This window comes from Camarhynchus parvulus, chromosome 6, assembly GCF_901933205.1.
Source record: "Camarhynchus parvulus chromosome 6, STF_HiC, whole genome shotgun sequence".
Lineage (NCBI taxonomy): Eukaryota > Metazoa > Chordata > Aves > Passeriformes > Thraupidae > Camarhynchus > Camarhynchus parvulus.
This window is the reverse complement of record NC_044576.1, coordinates 15,201,502-15,224,002: the sequence shown is the minus strand read 5'-3', so window position 1 is coordinate 15,224,002 and position 22,501 is coordinate 15,201,502. Positions and strand designations below refer to the sequence as shown.

At 41.0% G+C, this 22,501-nt stretch overlaps 1 protein-coding gene across 2 annotated transcripts in view; it reads left to right on the top strand.

The window, feature by feature from the left end:
- The first annotated feature begins 10,396 nt into the window (after positions 1 to 10,396).
- Positions 10,397 to 22,501, top strand: part of ZSWIM8 (zinc finger SWIM-type containing 8) — a 54,443-nt gene continuing 42,338 nt past the window's right edge. For both annotated transcript variants that reach the window (XM_030951014.1, XM_030951013.1), the window contains exon 1: positions 10,397 to 11,219. In XM_030951014.1, the coding sequence (XP_030806874.1) occupies positions 11,042 to 11,219 (178 nt within the window). In that variant the 5' untranslated portion in view covers positions 10,397 to 11,041. The remainder of the gene's footprint in view (positions 11,220 to 22,501) is intronic.

Genomic DNA, 22,501 nt, shown 5'->3' with positions numbered 1-22,501 from the left:
CTCCTTATCTCCCAGGCATTAAAATGCCAAGAAGACCAAGGGCAATTATTCACAGACCTTTCATCTTGTGCGGGATTAAATGCCAAGTTCTATACTGGCAGGAGCAGTACCTGTCTGGGAAACATGGAGGGATTTGACTTTTACCTTCAGCTTCCCCTGAGCCAGCATGATACAGGAGCTCAAATGGAGTTTCTGTGCCTTGGGTGCTGTCACACCAAGTTTAACCTGGTTTATCTTTCAGTTTATACCCATAACCCCAAGAGGCATAGAAACACCCAAAGGATGACACTGTGAGGTTATTTCCCTAAGCTTACTTAGCAAGTGGCCATTCAGGAGTTAGCATAAATTACCATGTAACACAAGTGAGATGTGGGCCTGGCACCGTCTTCTGAAATTCCCATGTTCTAGTTAAAAATATTTCTTTCTCCTAGATCTTGTCACTATGAAACCTGTGAGAATCCTTGTAATTAACACCCTTTGAGTCCTGCATGAGCCAGGAGGAGGGAAGGAAGTATCCAATCTCCTTTGCCTGCTTTTATACCTTACTTGTGCTGTAGGCAAGCCTGTCAGTACTCTCCCATGTTGACCTAGCCTGTTTCAGGATACAGCTGTTGCTCTTCACTCTTTAACCTGGGACTGTGGCCCAAACCAAACTCATGTGCTTTGCCACTGAAGCTTACTGGAACTGCCTGGTTGGATGAACAGCACTCAGTCACCCTAGGACTGTATTTTGTAATGTTGGACAGCAGCAGATGTTTCAAAGGATAGTATATGTGAGTTGTGCTGAACAAGTTTTAACAACCTTTCCTTCTGGGGAATTTTGTTCTTGACCCATTTAAATTAATTACTTGCATTACTATTATCATCATTAAAAATGGAAGTACAAATACTTGATCCTCTAGGTGCTGTACAAACACTGTGCACTATTCTTTTGTTGTTCTTTTATTTTCTGAAAGTGTAAGAGTTTATATCTCTAACTTTTGAAAACTATTTAATGTAACCAGCCTTCATCTTCCATATAAATGTTTAAATTTTTTGGTTTTAATCTAACTAAGCTCTCAATCCCAGTATTTTCTGGTAATGAAAACCATTATAATTTAATTCTCCATTGCACATAATTTCTTTTTATGGTTCCTGAATTAATTGCCTTTTGTTTTCATTAAGTACCATCTGTCCTTGTGTTCTCAGCCACGAGAGGAAATAAGGGGCCTGGCTTTATATTCTCTGTTATGCATTATTCTAGAGATAGTTCCTTTTCTGAGATTGTGGCTTCTCTGTCTCCCTTCAATCCAAACTGTCTAGGTGTCTGATAACATGCTGACTGTCTCTCTGTGTCTTCTCTTTCTGATGGATCGTTAAACTTTGGTAAATAACTGAATACAGTTTGCCAGGGGAGGCTGTATCCCCTGCTGATTATTTGAGTACAGTTTTCTATAGCAGGCAATTCTGTTAGTGATTTCAGTGCTGTGTCTGTATGCTGGAGCTAGTTTGAACTTGCTAGTGTAGTCTTGGTGGCAGCCTTGCTTCAAGGGGATGAAAACCCACTGAGGTTAGCTCCCCGTGTGTCTCAGGTTGGAGCAGCAGTCCCACTGAGCTCACAGAAATTGTTGTAGGTCTGCCTGGGGAGCTCTGGGCAAGGAGAGCTGTGCAGACCTTTCCCTGTGCTGACATACATGGAGGGCTGAGACACTCCACCTTCACAGCATTAGTCCTTTGGATAAGGCTCATGCATGTGCACTGGTTCCAGGAGCTGACAGCTCAGTCAGTGTTGCTGGTGGCCGCACTGTGCCACACGGATGCTCTGAGAGACCTTTCCATGGCAGAGTGGCACACTGTGGTCGTGTGAGAAAGGGAACATCACTGTGAACGGCTTACAGGAGCATTGGCAGAAGTACAAACATGGCTATGGTAAGGATCTAAGGAGCAGCTCTTGGTGCTGCTCCTATCCTTCTTTGAGAGAATACTGCAATCCTCCAAAGGCTGCCCCAGTGTTCCAAAGGGTGCCTCAGTGCTGGGGTCTTCCTGAGCAGCAGTGCCTGCAGTGGTACTATCTCAAGCCTGTTCACACTTTAGCTACCTGAAGCTGGATTAAAGATTTATCACTTTCTTGTGGCTGAAGACTGTTCTGATGATTTCTATGAATTATGGTCTAAGCTATAATTAATCAGGCAGCTGTTTAATAACCTGGACATGATGTCAATTATCCTTGTAATCTCTGGAAACCTGCAGCAGAAAATAACAGATCAGTTTCTCTGAGGTATGACTGGAGGCATTGGTGAGGAACAAGCAAAGTGGGCATTTGCTATCTCAGGGGTAACAGAGGTAGATCTGCCTTTTGTCTATCTTCCTTTCTTTCTGAAGCCTGTATCCTGAAGTCTTTTCACTCCAAAAAAGCTGCAGTGATTCACTGACCACTTGAAAAGAGATTTTGATGTGTATATTCGGAAATCAGATGAAAACTTCAGAGAGATGAAACTACACAGTGGTATTTAACACTATCCTGATAGACTCACTGGGAGTTTCTTACAGTTAGAGAGAACAGAATCACCTCTGGTGGTAACCAAGTTGGGACTACTTGTAAAACAAGACACTGTGACCTGGACTAATGAACATGTCCTGGGCTGCATTTTTCCTTGTTTGGAAAAATATTTAATTTTCCACATCAGAAACTTGTTTGTGTAGTAGCCCACTATTAAATCCTTTTCTACTAAGGACTGAGTACCTCTGAAATCAGTCAAGTGCCAAAGCTGTTATGTCCCCTGGATCACCACCAATGGCTCACAAGGTATGCTAATAAATGGATTATACTGTGACTGTGTGGGGCTTTGTCTTATTTTTAATAAAGGAATCTGTTCCAAGGGCAGATTTTAGGGTTTTTTTTCAGCACTGAGTTAAGTTAATTAAATTTTTAAATTAACATTATTTTTTACAAGTCTGCCAAATGTCATTTTGTATTAAAGCACTTGACCACTGCCTTCCTATGGTGAAAAGGCTGGGGATGAGTGTATGGCATGAGCTTACTTGTTTCAGATGGGCTACTCTTAAGACATCTTTGGATTTGGAAACTGAAATATGAATGAGGAGAAAGCTGAGCTTTACTTCATGTGGTTTTCTAACTAGGATAGCTACCATATTCATTGGGAGAGAGGAAGAAGGGCATTCAGGTATCACCATTGATATAAAAAATTCTTTCTTGGGTACAGTTTCCTCTTTCTAGTGGAGGGAGACAGGGTACTGCTCAAATTGCCTTGGTTTGCTGGGCTGAGTCCTGTGCTGCTCTTAAACTGGCCTGTTTAGAATGGGTTCCTGGCTTTGGTAGGGGTTTCTATGGAATTCTGTTCATGTGCAAGAGGGAAAAGAGGAAGCAGAGCCAGCAAAATATGGATGCTCCAGCTGGAGTAATTTATGTTTAAAAAAACCTTTGGATTTAAGACGTGCTGATGGAGGACAGGTGTAGGACAGCCAAATTCATACAAATCGGTGAAACCCCAGTGCACCACTTGATCTTCTCCTCCCTGCTTTTCAAATCTCACACATGCTGCCAGAAATAAAAGGCACTGTTCTCTTTGCAGATTTTCAAAACTAGCCTGTCACCTGAAAGGAAGAACCAACTTTTTGGATCAGCTTTACTAATGAGAAGCTGTGTCGCTCTGTCAGCTAAGCACAAGGCCTTGTTTCTCCTATCCCTTCATATCTGCAGTGGCTTTCATTCACACATCAGGGCAGCTCAGGCTGAGATGGGAGCAGGGGGAACTCAGTGCTGTTCAGTTGCTGCCCAAGAGAAGAAACAGGCTGGCAGGAACAGCAAAAGTGTATACTCTTCTGTCACTTTCTTCTTGGAAACAGGACAGGACAACTTCAAACAACAATGAAGCCCTTTTCTTTGCAATTTAACTAATCTGCTCTGTGCAAACCAGAGCTGTAGGAGAAGAACATGTGCTTCTAAAGGTTAGTTCCTTGCTCTTTTTCCCCCTCCCCACTTGCACATACAGGCTTGCTGCAGGTAAAGTAGGATTATAACCTCTGATTGTCGGATTCTAGAACCAGTAACCAAACATACCAGAGAAAAACTCCTTAGCTTCAGGTGTATTATTTTGTTATCTCTTGCAAGACTAAGAAGCAGATTCTATTATTCAGCACAATTATACTGAAGTCTCAACAGAAAGCCTTTTAACTCCCCACATGCTTTAGCCACAGCTAAGCTGATTACGACTTGAGACATCTTTATTTTCCTGCAGGGCTTGTCTTCAAGTTACATGGGTTTAACAATTTGGTTAAACTGATGCAACTTTGTGGTTGAAACTTAGGGATGATGCACTATTTGAATCAGATGCCTCTGTTTAGATGAGTCAGGAGTGACCACACACAAGATTCCTGAAGAAATAAGCAAAGAGCATGCCACTAAACTCCTACTGCTGTTACATTTAACCATCCTAAATAAATACAGTTTGCTAAATTTAACACTAAAGGTGATGACAGAATTACACAAATCCAGTTACCTTCCCCCAACAAGATATGTGAAATAATTATATTGGGGAATGCATTAAGGTTTTGGATAGGAAGTTCTATAGGATCTTGTCACAGCATTTTGCAGGAACATGGCTGAAAATGAAGATCTGACTAAAATAGCTGGTAGCCTTTGAGGCAGTGCACAAAACAGCCACTGTCAGTACCTGCTAAGGGTTGGTCACCTGCCTAGAGAAGAGAGATGAAAATAGAAGCTAATCAGAGAATCTCTAAGTCTTATAAAGGAGGATCCTTTTGAAAGGAGCTTGCCTCCTGAATATACCAGGGATATGAGATCTGCAGGTAGACTAGGTGAACACTCTTTACCAATAAGCATTCAGATAATTTTAAGGCTTGACTGATTTTACAGAGTACCCTGCAATAAATCCTACTTGCTCAAGTCAATAGGCCTAGGGAAATATTTTCCCCCCCTCACTTATTACAGAAAAAGAAAAGTGACTGAGGTGTTGTCTCTGTATCTAGCAGTCCAGGTAGTTTTCAGTCATCATGACATAATATCATGGCATCATATCTTTGTTAGCGTCTCCTGTTTCTTACACAAAAGAGGCCAGTTAAACATATGGAACTGGAACAGCACTGACCCTTACCCACACCCATGAGCACAAAACTTGTCAGGTGTGTTTTCTTAAATGAAGCGTTGCTGCGTGGTTGTAGCAACCACGCTATTTGTAAGAGAGAAGCTTATCTTAGATTGACAATTTAATTGATGATTGAATTTCCCATTGGGATCTGATGAGAGATAGCATGAACTCAATTTTTCAAATAATACCCCTCACATCCCTAACTCCATGGTTAGATTATTTTTCTAGGGAAAGGCTGTAGAGAATGCATACCATTTTACTGTCCATAATATTGCACACAGTTGTTCTTGCATTTTAGAATCACCTTTTCTTGGCAATCTTTCATCCCTATATTTAAGTACTAATGTATCTGTTATTTATATTTTGAAAGACTTTACTGCTAAGAAGCAGCCAGAGTGCAAATTTTGCTATGGTGAGTTTCATCTGAAGGAGCAAGTTCCATAGCACGGGGAAAGCTTCTGCTCCTGAAGATATGAGAAGCAAATAAATACAGCAAAGCTTTACTTCACTTAGCCAAGATGTGCCTGCATACATTGCAGAGCAGTGCATGTTGGCCTTGGCATGAACAAATGGGCTACCTATATTCCCCAACAGTTATTCTTCACTTACCAGCTGCCTGTACCCTCAAAAACAAATACAGAAACCTGTCTTCTGCAGCAAAGGTGTGTTAAGGGTCAGCTACTGCAGCATTTGTTATTTTTAATTACCAGTTTTGATTTCTAAAATTGTAGATTGATAGAGAAGGAATGTCACATTTATCAATTTTCCTTTATTATTTTTTGGTGAACTGAAAATAAGCCAAGGAACTATGTTTTGCTTGCATCAAAAGAGTCTTGGAGTACTTAGGAAGCTTTCAACAGTATAACATTGCTAGTTAGGGTAATACACTCTCTAGGCAAACTGAGTTATCAGTTGCTGACTTTCCATAAAGGATGTATCTAACCTGCTCTCTGGACAAAGGAGAGAGCTATTATACTGCTTTCACAATCTTTTCACACTGGCTAAGGAAATGTCCAAATGTGATACTGACAGAAAAAAGAGGACTTGCAGTGTAATAGTTGTTTTCTTTCCCCTCTGCAAAATGGTGAACTTTTCAGTTCCCTTTAGCTTAGTGCTTCTGTCTGTGAATGTACAGTGCATATTAGACCCTGCCAGACTGTCAGCTTTGGTAATGGCAGAAGAAGTGTGAAAACAAAAACAAATGCTCCTGTAGGTTAGTGTGAAAGGAAGAGGAAAATATATTTGTATCCTGTGAAATACAAGATGCCAGACAACATATGCTCAGTAATCCTTGCAGGCAATATTATCTGTAAATGCTATCTTCTCTTTCTGAAGAGTAGCAGTTATGTTCCTACATGAGGTCTTAGCCATAATTGTTGTCTCCTGCTGTATAACAGTAATTTTAGCAGCTGTTGCACAGTGTTTCCCTCCTGACTCTATTTTCCATGTGTGTATATATGTATGTACCAGTCACTTATCTCACAAATGGTGAATTTAGTTTTGAATAAGGCTTTATTCAGGCATGTGTTCATGTTCTCTAATATCCCAGAGACAGCACCTTGGACAACATCAGTTCAAAGTCTTCTGTGGCAAGGATTAGTCAAAGATTGGAAAATGCTTAATCCAAAGGGGGGAAATTTAGCTTGCAATACCTCAGGACAGCTTTGCTTTCAGCTTCCTGGTACGCATTGTCTGGAAAAAGCTCTGTGCATTTTGTACAGCCGTTTGCCTAGTTAGAAGCAGAGCAAGGAGCAATGAGCTGTGTGCTGTCCCTTCTTTTGTGCTAAAACAATTATTTGCTCCATCTGTTGTACAGATCTAATGTTTTGAAATAAATAATGGTGGCTGGTTGTTATGTCCGTGGAGATGTTTAATATCTGTTATTAATTATTATTAGTTATTAATTAAGTGATCAGTATAGCATGAAACAGTGATCATCTAGGAGGAACAGGAACTTTTGGCAGTTTGCCCTAGTGCCATAGTTCTAGAGCACAAAAATCTATTACTCTGCACATCCGATATATTGCTTAGACACAAAGCCATATGTGTGCTTTAAGAATTTGCCTTTGCTTGTCATTTCTGAGTGCATTATCACATGCAAAGAGACAATGAAACCTTTGTTGAGTCAGAATGGAGCTGAACAGCTGGGTCCCACTGCACTTGCAGTGAAAATCTCTGGAGTGCTGTATTTTGTTATTGAGAATTAGAATCAAGCCATAGCAAGGATGTGTTTTACTTTCCATGCAATCAGAAATAAAAAACATGCTGGATATGACTTGCAGTGTAGCACATGACTCACCAATGAAAAGCAGACACTTCTGAGGTGCAGTGCAGACTCATTGACTTTTAGTCCCCAGCGAGAGCTTAAGACAGGAAACAAATGTAAATGTTGCAATGCTGCTTTAGGGTAGGCGTGCGCACTCATATGTGTCTCTCTCATATGGAATGCTGCATTCTGAAAATTGTCTGCATTGGAGGCAGAGGAATTCTCAACAGCAATTTCCTTTTTCTGAAATAGGAAAAGAAAAAAAGTACATCCCTGCAAGCAAGAAAGCATCTTACTGGCAACCGTGTCATTTCTGCAGGATTTCTTACTGAATTTCTTTCTTCCTAGCAGAACACTGCTGAAATTAGTCAGATATTACATGTCAGATATTACTTTTCACAGTCTCTAGTTTTTGTCAGTTGGAAGATCCACAAGGGGAAATACATACCTGTCTCATGCAATAAGTTGGCTGGGATAAAAAATGGAAGAGTGTTTATGAACTTGTGTGCCTTTCTAAGCCATGAGGACAAGGAAAAGTAAAGCACTCACACCTGCACGCCCTCGTTTTGGCCAGGGCAGCAACACACCCAGACCTGCTCTGCATGAGACAGAAGACACATTTTGACAGGGTCTTGTAATGCATTTAAGATGAAAGTGCAAATGTTCACTCTGCTTTGTTTGTCTCATTATTTTCATCACCTCTTCCATGCTTTCAGTCCATGATGTTTAAGAAAGTGAAAGCAAGATTTCTTTGAAAATCTCCATAACTTGTGGTATAGCAAAGCTGGAAGAAGGAGGAATGGAATGGGAGTGAGGATTGTTACAATTTAATGGACTCAAACACAACGTACTGAAGCCCCCTTATAATTAGTACTGTCTAATATTCCTCCTCTCCTCTGCCCTTTCTGGATGTAATGTGTGTTCTTTACTGGAATTAGGTAAAATTTAACAGTGCTGTGTTGCACATAATGTTGTCAAAAGATATTGGTGAGCAGCATCAGCCTTATGGCATCACTGTGTTTCCCTGCCCATTTCTGTCATTTCAAGTGCCACATCATCTGAGTCGGGGTGCTGAATTTCACCTGTAGTTACCGCTACACTCCTTGGACACAATGCATTTAATTTCTTTTTTCCTGAAAATACTCTTCAAAAGTATTTTTGAATACAGCCGGTGCTGGCTGTATTTTTTTATTATTGTCTAAATACTTTTCTCTTACTAGGGAAACACCTTTCCTAAGGTGAAATCCTTCTTTAATGCAACACTGCACCAAGTATTACAATGCCTTTGTGTAACTTTGCTTTCTCACGTGGCAGAGATTCTCTGCAATGCCCTTGACTCAGAGTGCTATTGATGTAACCCACCAGAATTCCCATTATCAGGCAGGAGTGTCTCTCTCCTGAATTACTGCTGGCACCGCACTAACAGGTTCTTTGGCAGCACAGATTTGATCAAGTCAGGCAGCAGCACAGGACAATTTAGGTGTAGGATTAGGCAGCACAGGAGCCAGAACCTGGCACGTTGTGCTGTGGCACATTGCCTCCAGCTGCCTCCTGCCCAGTGCACCTGGGGGATGTCTGCCTTGGTAGCACTGACGGTTCAGTGAGTGACCTCTTACAACTGAGGGACACTGCAGCAACGCATCTTTGTGTTTGAAACTTGAACTGGGCAGCATTATGTTTGTAAGGACAAACCATGCAGGAAGCTTCCTTTAGGATCGCAGGTGCATTGCTTAGGACCCTCTGTGAAGATTCATCAATTAATATAATTTTTTTGGATCAAGGACTATAGTGAGAGGAGGGAGATAGTGAGTGTTCCCAGATGCATTTCAGTTTCTCCCAGCTCTACATTTACTATTTCTTAGTATGTTATTATGTAATTATTTTTATTATTATGTTTATGTTGTTATTATGTTATTTTTCCCCCCATCATTTGCTTTTCCCCTCTGTGCAAACACAGGGAGGGAGGAGTAGGTCCAGCTGTTTGGCTGACATGTACTCAAACAGCAAACTTATCCTTTGGTACTTAACCAGTCAACTCTCTCAATGGAGCAATGAACTAGAAGAACTCCAAGAAATAGAATTATAGAAAAAAAACCAAGTCACTGCTGCTTTCAGAGTGGGTAGGATAGGAAGACCTTAGCTGGCCAATGCAATTCCTCATGGACCTGGCACATGAGTTATCTCCTCTGTTTGAGTTTTGGAGCTGTTCAGACCCGAGCAGCTCCTCAGACCCTCCTTCCCTTCGGCCTCTGACAGCGAGGGGCTCTCGGCCGAAGGAAAGCGGTCACTGCACTTGAACGGGACTTATTCGCGCCACGGTCTCCTCATTTTATTTCCTTTCCCCTCTTCATCTTCTTTACTGTTGTTCTTCTTTTTAAAAAGAAAAAACTGTTACTGAGAACTCCTATATTTCTTTCATCTCCAATCAGATGATCACAGCTGAGTGATTTCTACCTCACGCACTCATCTTCGCTGCGTTTCGGGGCAACCCCCGCATTTTAGCACAACGAGCGCTCTCCCGCTGCCCACGGCGGCGCGGGCAGGCGCATCCCACAGGCCTTTGTTTTGTACCGGCCCCTGCAAGAGTCCCGCTGGGTGTCTGGCGGCGGCAGGTGCCGGCCGAGCCCCGGCCCGTCCCCGGGGCCCGTCGGGCTCCTTCCCCGGCACGGCCGGTCGGGGAGCGCCCGGCCCGCCCGGCATGCCCCGCGCGGCGGAAGCCGGAAGCGCGGCGGCGGAAGCGGCGCTCAGCTGGCGGGGGGTGTCGCAGGTGAAGCTGGGAAGCGCGGAGCCATCTTGGTGCCCGCGCCGGGCAGGGACGAGACCCGCCGGGGCCGCGAACCGCCGGGGCCGCGCCGGGCTTGGGGGCGTCCACCAGGGCCCGCCGGCCATGGGCTCATAGAGACACCGCGGGGCCACCGCGACCGGAGCGGCGACGGGCTGCCCCCACCCTGCCCGCCGGGACCAGCGGCGGGCGCTCCCCGCCGGGCGCCGCCCGCGCCCCCGTGAGGCCGGAGCCGCCGCCTGCCCGCCCGTGCCGCTGCCGGTGCCCGTGACGAGCAGCCGGGAGGTCGCGCCGCCCCTCCGCCGGCGCTCCGGCCCCACCGGGCTGTTTTTAAGCCCCCGCGAGCGGGAGGGAAGTTGTTCCCCCCCAGCCCCCGCCGGTGCCCCTGCCCTCCCTCCCCTCGGTTCCTACGCCGGGAGTGAGACAAGCACAAGCTCAGGGAGACCCGGCCCTGCGCACGGACACCGGCGGCCCCCCCACGGCAGCTCCGGAGGAGGAAGCCGGCCCCTTCCCTCGTCCTGCAGCGCCGGGAGCCTTCGGACCCTCCGTATGCCCGGCGCGCACCTGTCCCGCCTGGAGGCAGCTCTCATGGACTAACCAGCTCCCTCCGCCTCAAGTACATTCTGTGGACATAAGCATTTTTTAACTTTTTAAAGAACTTTTTTGTTTCCCCCCATGGAATTTTTACCGGCTGTCCCTTAGTTATTTCCTGCTCTCTCATCTCAGACAGCGCTGACTTTGTTTTTTCCTGGTACTGTAGTATGGGGATCAAATCAAAACCGAGATTTTAAGTATTGCAAGAGCCCTCAAGTCCATTCACCTCTTAAAAGTGAGCAGTGCTGTTCCTGTCTTTCTTCTTTTCCCCCACGTCGCCTGTCGGATGTGATGGAACTCATGTTCGCAGAGTGGGAGGACGGGGAGAGGTTTTCATTTGAAGACTCCGATCGCTTTGAGGAAGACTCTCTTTGTTCCTTCATCTCTGAGGCGGAGAGCCTTTGCCAGAACTGGAGAGGATGGAGGAAGCAATCGGCTGGACCCAATTCCCCCACGGTCAAAATGAAAGGTGAGGTCACCCGGTTTAATTGGGATGCTCTTTGGATTCGTGGAAGTTGTGGGGCAAGGGGGGTGGTAGGTGAGGAGATCTGCAGAAGGAAAGTCAGAGCAGCAGAGAGAATTCCTATGTATGATTCATTGTCGGGATAATTTTTGTGCAGAGATTAAAACTGTGAGTTCACCGGGGTTATTAAGGCAATGCTGTCTTTCAGGTGAGTTTTCACCTGGGTGCACTCGTAGTATCGTGGTGCCGCTCTTCTTAGTAGATTCTGTGGGATTGCTCTTGGAAATCTGAAAACTGTTTTCTATAAACAAACTGCAGACTTGGCTGGGAAAAACTGCATAGGTTCCCACAGGCTTTGATTGAAGTCCACTAAGGTTTCATAGAGGTTTTTGTTACTTCTATCAAGTTACTCATGTAAAGCCATGTAAGCCATCATTGTATAGAGCAGTCCATTTTCCTTGTCTGATTCTTGGCATTTCTCCTTTTTCTAGTAAATTAGCTCTTTATTTTGCAGTAGTGGAGCAAGAAGGCCTTACCACTGCCACAAAGAAGTCAGTGAGCAGCAGTGTGCCTGCTTCAAGAGTTGTTTTATTTCTTTTCTGCTGACAGTAATTTATATTTAATAGCAGACAGCAAAATAGGCAACATTAGCAAATGAATTTTATTTTTAATTAACATATACCTCTTAGCTCTTTGCTTGTTTTTTTTTTGTCTTTTTAACAAAACTTGATTTCTGTATTATTCTACTGCAACACGACCCTGGAATTCAGGTGATGTTTAAGCAGAACCAGACACACAATTAACAGAAATTACACAAACTCTACTTTTCTTTTTATCTTATGTTTCTTCAGGCCAGTGTCAGTACTTTTCCTGATCTTTAACCATCACCTGCCTCATTGATATCTCCCTGTCTGGAACTGTAAAACTTTATTCTCTTCTGAATATTGCCCTTACATGAACAGGAAATGCAATTTATATTGAATTGAATTGGAATCTGGCCATGTTGTGCTATGGACAAATATTCAGTTTTCACTGGTTTAGTACCATAAAGTACACTTCGCATTAACCACAGGCTTTCCAGAGCAGATTAAGTTTTAAATTCTACTGCTATAAAGAAGGGGAACTGTGTTGGCATTTGTAAAATCTGTGTGTCCTGAGATGCAGAAGTAAGCATTGTGCATGGGGCAGAGCATATACAGATATATTTATTTCATGTTTTGCATTAAGTCTTGTTGAATGTGTTATCTTACTAGAAAGGAGCTGAATTTTTAAAAACATACTGGTGTGGAACTAAAGACATCTTTAGTTTGGCAGAGATGTATGGCATTGGTTTGCATGGCTCTGCAAGTCAGACTGTTGTTTGCAAAGATGATTTTTTTTTTCAACTTCTAGATGCTTTTAGCCAACTTTTCTCCACTGATTCAGTGTATGAGTGCATGTTCTTCTGGGTCTTGACCTAGTTCCTTGAGCTCTCTTGACTGAATTAAATCAAGCAGCAGTTGCTCTCTCTGCTGACACCCACTTGTTGCATTAAAAGGAAAAGATACTTCAGTAGATAGTGCATATTTGCAATCTTCAGGCTCTTTTCTGACATGTAAAATACAATAGCTAGTGTTGCTGTGATAATTGTAATTATTTACATGATATTGAGATGTTGTCGTTCTGGGTTCTGCAGACTTGCATAGGCAAAGCTTTTATTGCTTATATTTGGTTCATATATTTCAGGTTTTATTAGACACCTAATTCTTTTGTATGAGAATCTTATTTTAACAGGAGGGACATTCTGAAAGGATACTGTTGCCTCCTGTAAGGCCCTTACTGGCAATTCCCAGGCTCTGGTTAGAGTTATTTTTAGAAGAATGTGAATGTGGATTTGCAGCTTAAATAATTATTTACTCACGCTGTGAAGTCACATATGATACTACCAATGTGGAACACTTGCAGGTACTTTACTGTACACACTTGTGTTGCCAGAAAGTCTGGTCTGATGTGAGATCTGTCATTGTCTGGAATCTCCTTGGATTTCAGAACTCCTGTACCAGTTTTGTTGTTTTTAATACCTCTTCTTGACAGTGTTTTTGAGTCAGAAAACACAGAACTTGCTGGGTCCTGAGGTTGCTGCTTGTAGTGAGTCATTTCAAATGTGATAATTCAAAACTGGGCTGTGTGTTTTTATTTCCACAGTTTGCCATTTTGCTGTTGCCTATGCAAACAAAAAGTGAGGTTAGACACTAGGTTATTCTGTTAAATGCTAAGAGGAAACAAGAGGAACTATATTCTGTTAGTCTTTTCCTCCAGTTTGGAGCTCAGCCTGTATTTTGGTGTGGAATTAGTCAGACAAGTTATGTAATAGAAAGGATTTCTAGCTTTTTCAATTGTTTTCAGTTTGTCCTTGTAAGTGTCCAGTTCTTCTTTAATTGGTTCAAAGAGAATCCCCCTAAGACTGATGGAAGAGCTCTTAAACAAACAAACTACCTGCATACAGGTAGTTATGGCTTTCTTACTTTTTGTAAGTTTTTATTTTCTTCTTGAGTGTCTTTAATATTACTGTCATGCTTATTGGAAATTTCATAATAAGGCTTGGGTTAGCTTGTTGCAAATATATACAGTATTCACTACAGAGGGTTGCCAAAAAGATGAGTTATTCACTTGTTTGTGAATCACCCCATTGGTTTGCTAGAAAGATGGTGGAAGGGGGAGAGAAATGTTTGAGTTTCTCTAATATAATCCTTGGAACTGATTTCTTTATAAAATCAGGTATCTTGAGTAGTTACATCAGAAAAATAAATTGTAATTGGTTGATTTTTCTCATATTTGATTTCTGCTATGCTAAAGTCCTCTTATAGTCTTCCTATACTGCACTCTTGAAAGGAATTTTCTCCTTGTGTGTAGAATTGCCACTGTGGAGAAGGAATGCGTTGTGTCCACGTCATGAATGCCCTTAGATTTTGAAACTACTCTTCATCTCCACTAATTCACCTGCACTGAAATCCTGGAGGAAACCTGTCAGTTTTGGGAGTACTGGGAGTCCCGTGATGATTTGGAATGTTTGTTTTTACAAATGCCTTGTTCTCTTGTTAACTGCCTTGATTACTTGCTTTACCGCTTGTGTTTTTAATTTTGAGTGGTGTAATGCTTCTAACTGATATTTGGCCAGTTGTTACCTGTATGCATCATTGATTAGAGGCTTTCACTGAACACACAGACAGAGGATTCTGCTCTGGAGTTAAGGTGAATGGATGTTTGAAAGTACAGTGTCCTTGCAGTGTGTCCAGAACTATCTGGCTCTTAGAGCTGGTTTGTAACTCCAGCTCCTTTTCTTACATATCAAATTACATTCCACCAATTTATTACCCATCTACTAACAAATGCACCCACCTGCCTTTTCTGCCCTTTTCTGGACAGTCTGTTCTTTCCCAGGAGCCATTATGATCTTCTCATGCCTTTCTCACTTTTTATAGCAGTTGTATTTTTCATTGGTAATTGAAGTAAGTGTAGTCTTTCTGCAAATGTTTAAACATCTAATGGTAACTTCACATAAATATTTTTGTGATAGATTTTGTAAGAATAAGTGTTCAAGTACACTCATTATCTCTTCAAACCCACTGTGCCTTTGTTTCTTCCTGAAAGCTTCTAAGCTCTTTCCCACCCTTAGTCCTTTGTTTCACAGTTTCTGAAGCATAAACATTTACCAAACATTTAGAAAGCTGGCATTAATACTTTAGGATTGTTAAATAGTGCCTTCACATATATTTACTCATTTTATATTTATTCATTCATGGTGGATTTGGTTGCAAGTGTGCTGAAGAGTTGTGTTGAATCTGTATTCAGTAGGCAGCTAGTGAGAAAACTTGACTTTTTTTCCTTTCCTTTACTGTAAACTTGAATTATTGTATACTGTATTGCAGAACCCCCTCAGACTTGACTAAGAAACAGTGCAGGTAGTGCTCTCTTGGAAAATGTTCTCATTATCCAGCCCCAGACAGTTTTTGTTCTTTCAAACTGTTAGGAGCACCCACATTGTGAAGTTTTGGGCACAGTGCCTCAAAACTACAAACTGTATAGAGAATATCATTGGCAGAGAATATACAGAGCCTGAGCTGAAGGTATGATGAGTTTAGAGAGCAGAGTCGGAGCAGTGTCTGTGCTGGTAAAATAACAGTGACTGATTTTCATTAATTTACACAGGAAAAGAATAAATGGTATAGAGAGCACTGTTTCTTCCTCACAATTGCCACTAACTAAGAAATTCAAGTTAATCCTTGTTCAAGCAGTAACTTCAGAAAACAGCAGAAAGAATATTTAGTCTCTTTCAAATTCATACTGTGTGCTCTTTGGACTCTTGGTATAATCAGAGAAGAATGCTGGTATCATCCCAAAGTGTGTCCACTCTTTGAGCCTAGTGAAGCTTGAAATGGAGACTCTCTGGTTTGCTGCTGTTTTGTTACTGGCCATTACTGTGTATTACAACTGATTTTTTTTTTATTTTCTGCTTTATTTGTGCCTCTCCTATGAAGAGGGAGATTTTGTAGTCAGCTCACACTTCTGGGAGGCACAGGTGTAATAAGGGTTCAGGTTTGATCTAGACTCTGAATTGTGCTCTGCCTTTGTTTCCCATCCCTTTCTTTATCTCCCCCTCTCCCTGTTAGGGATTTTTTCCCTGAGTTGATGAGTTCACAAAGCAATGGGAAGTTTCAAGAAACCAGGCAGGCTTGTTCAGTAGGTGGTGTCCTCCTAGCTTCATGAATTGTGCTGGGCCATTGTACATTTTGTGTCCTCTTGCTCTGGTTTGATTATTGTTTCTAGTTGTACTATGGTGAAATGATCTGTGTGTTTGAAGACCCAGCAGTTAAGTGTGATTTAATATGCAAGTCTACAATTTTGGAGTTCCAGTTCTGTCTGAGGAACAGCACAAATCCATAGCATACCCTGTATGCAGAAAAATAGCACCTTCTGTACAGTCTATATTGTTTTAGTGAGGAAGGAAGAAATGAGAAATCAACTTAAGAAAGTTTGTTTAGAGGTATTAATATAGCCAGAGTAAAAATCATTCAGCATATGAGCTGTGGGAGTAGATTTCACATTGCTCATGTTGACTTGTGGCCAGGCCCTTTTTTTTCTACTCTCTGAAGTCAACCTCTGTTTTGCAGTCTTTTAAACAAACACACAAAACCCCTCTTCTCTCCCTTCCCCAGCAATACCTTTGAGGGAACAGAAATGGACATCAGTGACTTGAGCAGTGTCTCTTATGCCAGTTACAAACCAGGAGCAAAGAGCATCTCGTCTTTAATTTTCTGTGTCCTAGGTAATACACAGTACTTTGTTCCAGAGGAAAAAAAAGAATGTACAGCTTCAAAAGATGTTTACATACTTTAATGAACTCTGGAGTAAATGTTTGTCTATTTAGAATATCAATAATTGATTTGGAAGCTTTTGTTTGTTTGTTTTTGTACAAGAAACTTTACAAGGAGTCAAAACCTGTTTATTCTTTGGTTCTTAAAGTTGAATAATGTCTTTTAAATTTCATTGCTCCTTTTAGACCAACAACATTTGGTATTACCTATCTAAGTGTAAGAGTGTTAAGCAGTTATAAGACTAATATAAAATAGTGTCATGGCTAGAAGTTATTTTTTTCAACTTTATTTTAATGCACTTTATGTGTAATAAACACTTTCCTCCCTCTTCCTGGTTTGTAACAGCCTTCTGAATTCTCCAGAAGTGAAAATCAAAGCACATAGGTGTCAATTAGCTAAAATATTACATTTAGAATTTTATTTTTTAAACATTAAATAGCAGTGGTGCATAATGTACAAAATACTTGAAATACTGATTCTAATTTCAAAATACCATATGTCACATTTTAAAATTGCCTCCTCTGATGCTGCCTAGTCTTGAGCAGTTCAGTGTAAGATTAGCAATCAGAAGTTTCTCATTCTTCTCACAGTTTGTGTGTTCTTTGATGCATCTTTTCTTCTTTATTTCTGGCAAGGCTGTGGGTAGTTGTGTAGCATGTTTAACAGAAAAGACTGGAAGTGATGTCTTTGACCACATTTCCCCATATGCTTTAGACATTACGGGGAAGGCTTGTGGAAACTTTGCTGTTTTCATTATTTGTAGTTCATCTATATTTGCTTCCATACAGCTGGAAAGGTGCTGTCTTTGAAAAGAGTGAAACAAAGGAGCTCTGTCAGGTTGCAGTATATCTCTTAATTAAAATCTTCTGGAATTATGTGTTTTGAGAAAAGTGATGCTGTGAGAAGTACCTGGTTTTAATAAAACATTTCTTCTACCATGAATCATTATTAGTGTTTCTAGCTTGCATTGGACTTGAGATCTCTAAAGGTGCTCCCCAGTCAGAAGGAAAGAAAAAGTGAGTCGACCTTAAAAAGTAGTCAAGATACCATCTAGCCTCCTTCTTAGAGCTATTCATTAAAATAATGCCTATGTGCATTAGGGCCATTCTTGATGGCATCTTGTCAATGTGTGTGACAAAATGAGCTTCTTGGTTGAGTACAGAAAAGTTTCTGAACCTGTGAATATTGGCTATTGTATGACCTTATGGAATCTGTCTGTGTCTTGTTTCAGGTTTACTGGTCTCTGCACATGCTCCCATTTGCCTGACTTTGTGTATCACCAGTTGTGATTCTTGAGACTGATTCTTCTTGTGACTGATTTTTATTTTCTTTTTAATATCCCTGTACTGGAATTCTTCTGTGGTAAAATCACATCTGTCTCATCCTTTGGATAGTGCACCAACACGAAGTCTTGTTAATCCATGCTCGAGGCTAATTGAATAGCCTAATGATGGCTTGAATGCCTAAGTTCCATGTTTTTAGGAAATGATTGTTAGTGTAAAAGTACCTGGTCAGGGTTTGACATTGAAGCTTCACGGTAGTCCTGCAGGTAGCGTGTAATTAATAGGTGTACAAATGAAATTACCATTTTCTGAGAAGCTAATACATTTATGAAGCCTGTAGGGCATCTTTTAGCAATTCTCCTGAGCTCTTTACAGTTCCTATTGCATATTTCTTGTAATTTCATTTCTTACCTCATATTTAGGTCAGTGGATGCTGAGATAGGAGGAAGAAAGAAATGTAACTGGTAAATTTGTTTACCAGAGGTCTGGACAAAAATACTTGTAATTTAGGCTTTTTATACATGTTTTGCAGAGAAGGTTGTATTTGACCTAATATCTCTCCAAGTTTCATTGACTACTTGCTTGCATTTAAAGCAGTAGTGCATGGGGACATTTTCAGAAGATGGTTGACTTTGCTTCAGTCTTGTCATGTTGGGAAGATCTTGGGAGATATTATTCATTTGTCTTGCAAAATTCATGCAATGGACTGCAGTTAATCAGTGCCTCACAGTTTTCAGGGATGCTTTAGATATTATTTTTGTGCACTGGAAACAATAGACATGCTTGTAACTAACCCTTCCTCTGTAAACATTCTGTAGATGCCTTCTTGCTTCATATGTGCCTTTGTACCCAGTTTTGTTTGGCCTGTTTTGTTCTCCCTGCAGGTGATGGGAGAAAATGGAAGGGAGTTTATTTCTTGTTAGAAGAGGGACTTGCTCCAGCTGTAGGTTATTAACATATGATCACATGAATACTTTACCTTGAGTAGGAGAAAATGCAATTGCTGGGAGCTGAGAGCTCAGGGCAGGCTGGGTGCTGCCAGCATTGGAAACTTGTGTCCAACAGGGGGATTCAGACAGGCTGGGACTGCTCTGCTGTGCCTTGGGACTGGGGGGGACAGCCTGGAACTGAAGGTCATTGCTGACTGAGCTCTGTTACCCTGCATGAAGCCTGAGGTTAGATTTGGGGAGATTTTTACCAAACCAAAGGAAAGAAAAAGGAGTCAGCTAAGATTTTTTTCAAAAGAATTTAGATATTTAAGTTCTTGTATTTATGAAATAGATATTTAAACCTCTGTTGGTTTCCAGTTGGTGATATTAAGAGATGATACCTTCTTCTAGTTCCTGACAGTTGTTTAATTTTTTTTTTACTCTAGAGGTGAGAATGCCTTATCCTTTATTCTTTTCAGATGATAACTTTCCCATCAACCCCCCAGAAATTGGCCTCCTGACATGCTGATACATTCAGTAAATGCACCTCTTCAGTGTTTGCCAGTGCATTTGTTTGGAGGCCTAGTGATACTGTTCTGGCATTTATTTAGACACTTGAAAAAAGCTGGTTAGGAATTAATTTTGCATGTTATAGTTAAGGATGGTTACTAGGGATGGTGCTGTAGAGACCGGCACAATAAATAGTGGAGGTTGCATGGTGTTTTGTATGACTTCCTTTTGTGTCTGAAAACATATCAATACTTCTTGATAGAGATTGATTCTCAGCTGTGGTGAACTCAGACTTTGATTTATATTTGTGTTCCATCATCTACAATCAGAAAAATATTTGGTCTGTGTTGGTCTTTGTAGCCTTTTTTTGGTCATAGGCCACTGGAGAAAATTTTGAATTCTGAGCTTTTGAAATACCTTGTGTGGGGCAGGAGTGGGAATAACTGGTAATACTGAGTCTTGCATCCAGGAGGCAGGAGCTGTTTGATGTCTGTGCTCTGAATGCACAATCCTGGTTGTGCAGAATTCTTTCTGCCCAGGGTGAGAGAGCAAGGAGTAACAGTGCAGGGGAAATGACTTGCCTGAAGCTAATCTGCTTCATCAGCTGTAGACTTATTTTGAATGCAAGCTGCCCAATTTGTCATGAAACCTTGGCCAGCACTGGCATGAATACAGTGTTTTGTAGCACTGTCTGTCTTGCTTTACAAAAATCTGCTGTTTATTTTAGGATTTCTAGCAGCTGTCTGTTGCTTGCCCAGGCTGCTCTTTTTATTAAATGAATTAATTTTTAGGGAAGGAAATGGAAATGTTTGAAATAAGAATTTTCTTGTCTGAATTTTCAGAGGCGACTGTCAAGTTGTGAATGCTGCATTACCTGCCTAATACTGGTATCAGAGTTTTGGGATCTCAGTCATGTTAGAGTAGGTGAGAGTTGGAAAAAAGGCCCTAGAATATTCCAATTTCATCAACATAGCCTTGCGCAGATTTTCACAGTTATTGCATAGGATTAGTAATAAAATTAGATGGAAAAACCACCTTTCTGATCTAGATTTGAGTTGTGTTTGAAGAGCAGATGTTTTCTGTGGGTGCACTGTATGCCTTTGCAATAAAATCTTGAAACATTAGGCAGAACATAGGTGAGTTGGGTCTTAGGACTTCAAGTTAGTGTTGGAGAAATGTGCTGGTGTTTCTGTCCTGAAGTCATGGAATCAAAGAATGGATTGTTCTTCCTTTCCCTCATCAAACATATTCTTTGTTACCAAATGTAACTTGTAGCTTTCTACATTTTCCTTGAACTATAGTTCTGAAGGTGTTAATAAAGTGATCTTCTTTGTAGAGATCTAGTTTCTAATATAGTGAGAATGTTGTAGTTATGATGCTTTAAGGACATAACGAAGAGAGCTTTTGCAAGGGAAGGGGAATCTGTTCTTCAGCCAGCTGACCTTCAGAGTGCAAAAAGTTTTCAGACATGCACCTCTTTAAGTTCTTAGTGTGTTAGAAATCTTAATGTTGGATTAAACAGACAGCATGCATCTTTTGAGTTGTAGTTCTCTGGTCAGTTATTGCTTACCATTGTAAAACATAACCAGCTTTATTTTTCTAGGGCTTTTTTTGACTCATGAAGTCAAGTGAAGGTGTTACCAGGAGTTGGCATGACACTGGAATGCTTAAAGACATAACTTTAAAAATAATGACCTGAAGATAAAATAGTATTAAATCAGTCTAATATTGAAACAGCAGGAATTGTGCTGAGTGTGGCATTCTTCCTCTGTTAGGTGCTCAGGTTCATTAGCAAAAACTGTTTTGAGGTGCAGTCTCTCTGATCGGTGTTAACACAGTGGTAATGTCACTTCTCCACAGGTGAGCAAAGTTAAGTCAGTTGTTTTCAGTTGTGGGGTTTTTTAACTCTGTATACATAGAGTGAATGTAGAAAACCGTAGTGAAGTGGGTTTGTCAGAAATGTGCAGAAGGGAACTGCAAGCCTTAGCAGGTTTAGAACTACTGACACTTGAAAAGATCCCCCACCCACTCAGCCCTCTAAATCTGCAATCATTTGTATTCTGCAATTCTGCAGGGCTTGTGTGCAAATAAAATACAAGTATAGTTTTTCTGATATTTTAATGTATATTAAGGCCTGCCTTATAGAAGGAACTAATTATAGCTTCCTAAACTATCTTAATCTTGGAGGCAGAAGTCATGATTCCAGGAGATATGTATATGCTGTCAGCCAAATAATATACTTCTCTCATTTTGAAGGGAAATCCAAATCCAGCAACCAAAGATAATTTGAGCTATTAAATATTTTGACTTACACGTAGGAGCTGTTTGTGATGTAGTGTTAAGCAGTTTTCAGCAATTGAATTCAGATGAAATTTGACTCTGCTATGGCTTTTGCTGCAGGTAGCAGAGACTTTGTGGGTGAATTGGACACCCTCCTGTGATAAAACGACCCTTTTTGCACTGGCTTAAAAAAACTGCCATTCTTAAAATGTTGTGATGTCTGTAATGGAATTTGTGCAGTAATAGTGCTGCAGTTTGTCAGTTAAGTGTGAAGTTTCCTACTCTGGACTGCAATCTGCCCATCTGGGATCTGTTTTTTTAATGGTTTGTGGCTATGAATCTCATCAGTGTTATCCATTAAATGCTAATGAAAAAATTATGTTGCTTATTCATCTTTTCAACTGTTTTATACATAAAAATGTCATTGTGTGGCTTAGGGCTGATGTAGGCCTCCCCCAAATTATTTTTGCTTTCAACATGGCCTTACATCTCTGCATTTGCAACTCATTGACATAATTTTCAATGTCATTTTACTGTTGCAAAATGTTTATGTGATCAGATAGAGTTGCATAACTCTGGCTGAGGAAATAAGAGATATAAGAAGGTCTTGTAAACACAGATCCCATTAGGGTTTTAGTGCTGTTAGTAAGCTTATGGGGGTAGTAGCAATGGAGAAGGAGAAAGATAAAAGCAAATAAGAGGAGTAGATTTGTCTGTAAATTTAAAAAAACCCCAAATTTTTAATTGAGAGTTTACAGGCAGTAAGAAGGCTAATGTGCATATTTAATGAGTGAATTGCATAGACAGAAAAATAAAACCAAATAATCCTGCTAGTTTCTTGTTTGGTTTCTTTTTGTGAACAAATTAGTGTACCTGTGATTCAAAGTGACTCTTGCTTTGTTCTCTGGAGTGTTTTGCTCATTTGTTGATCA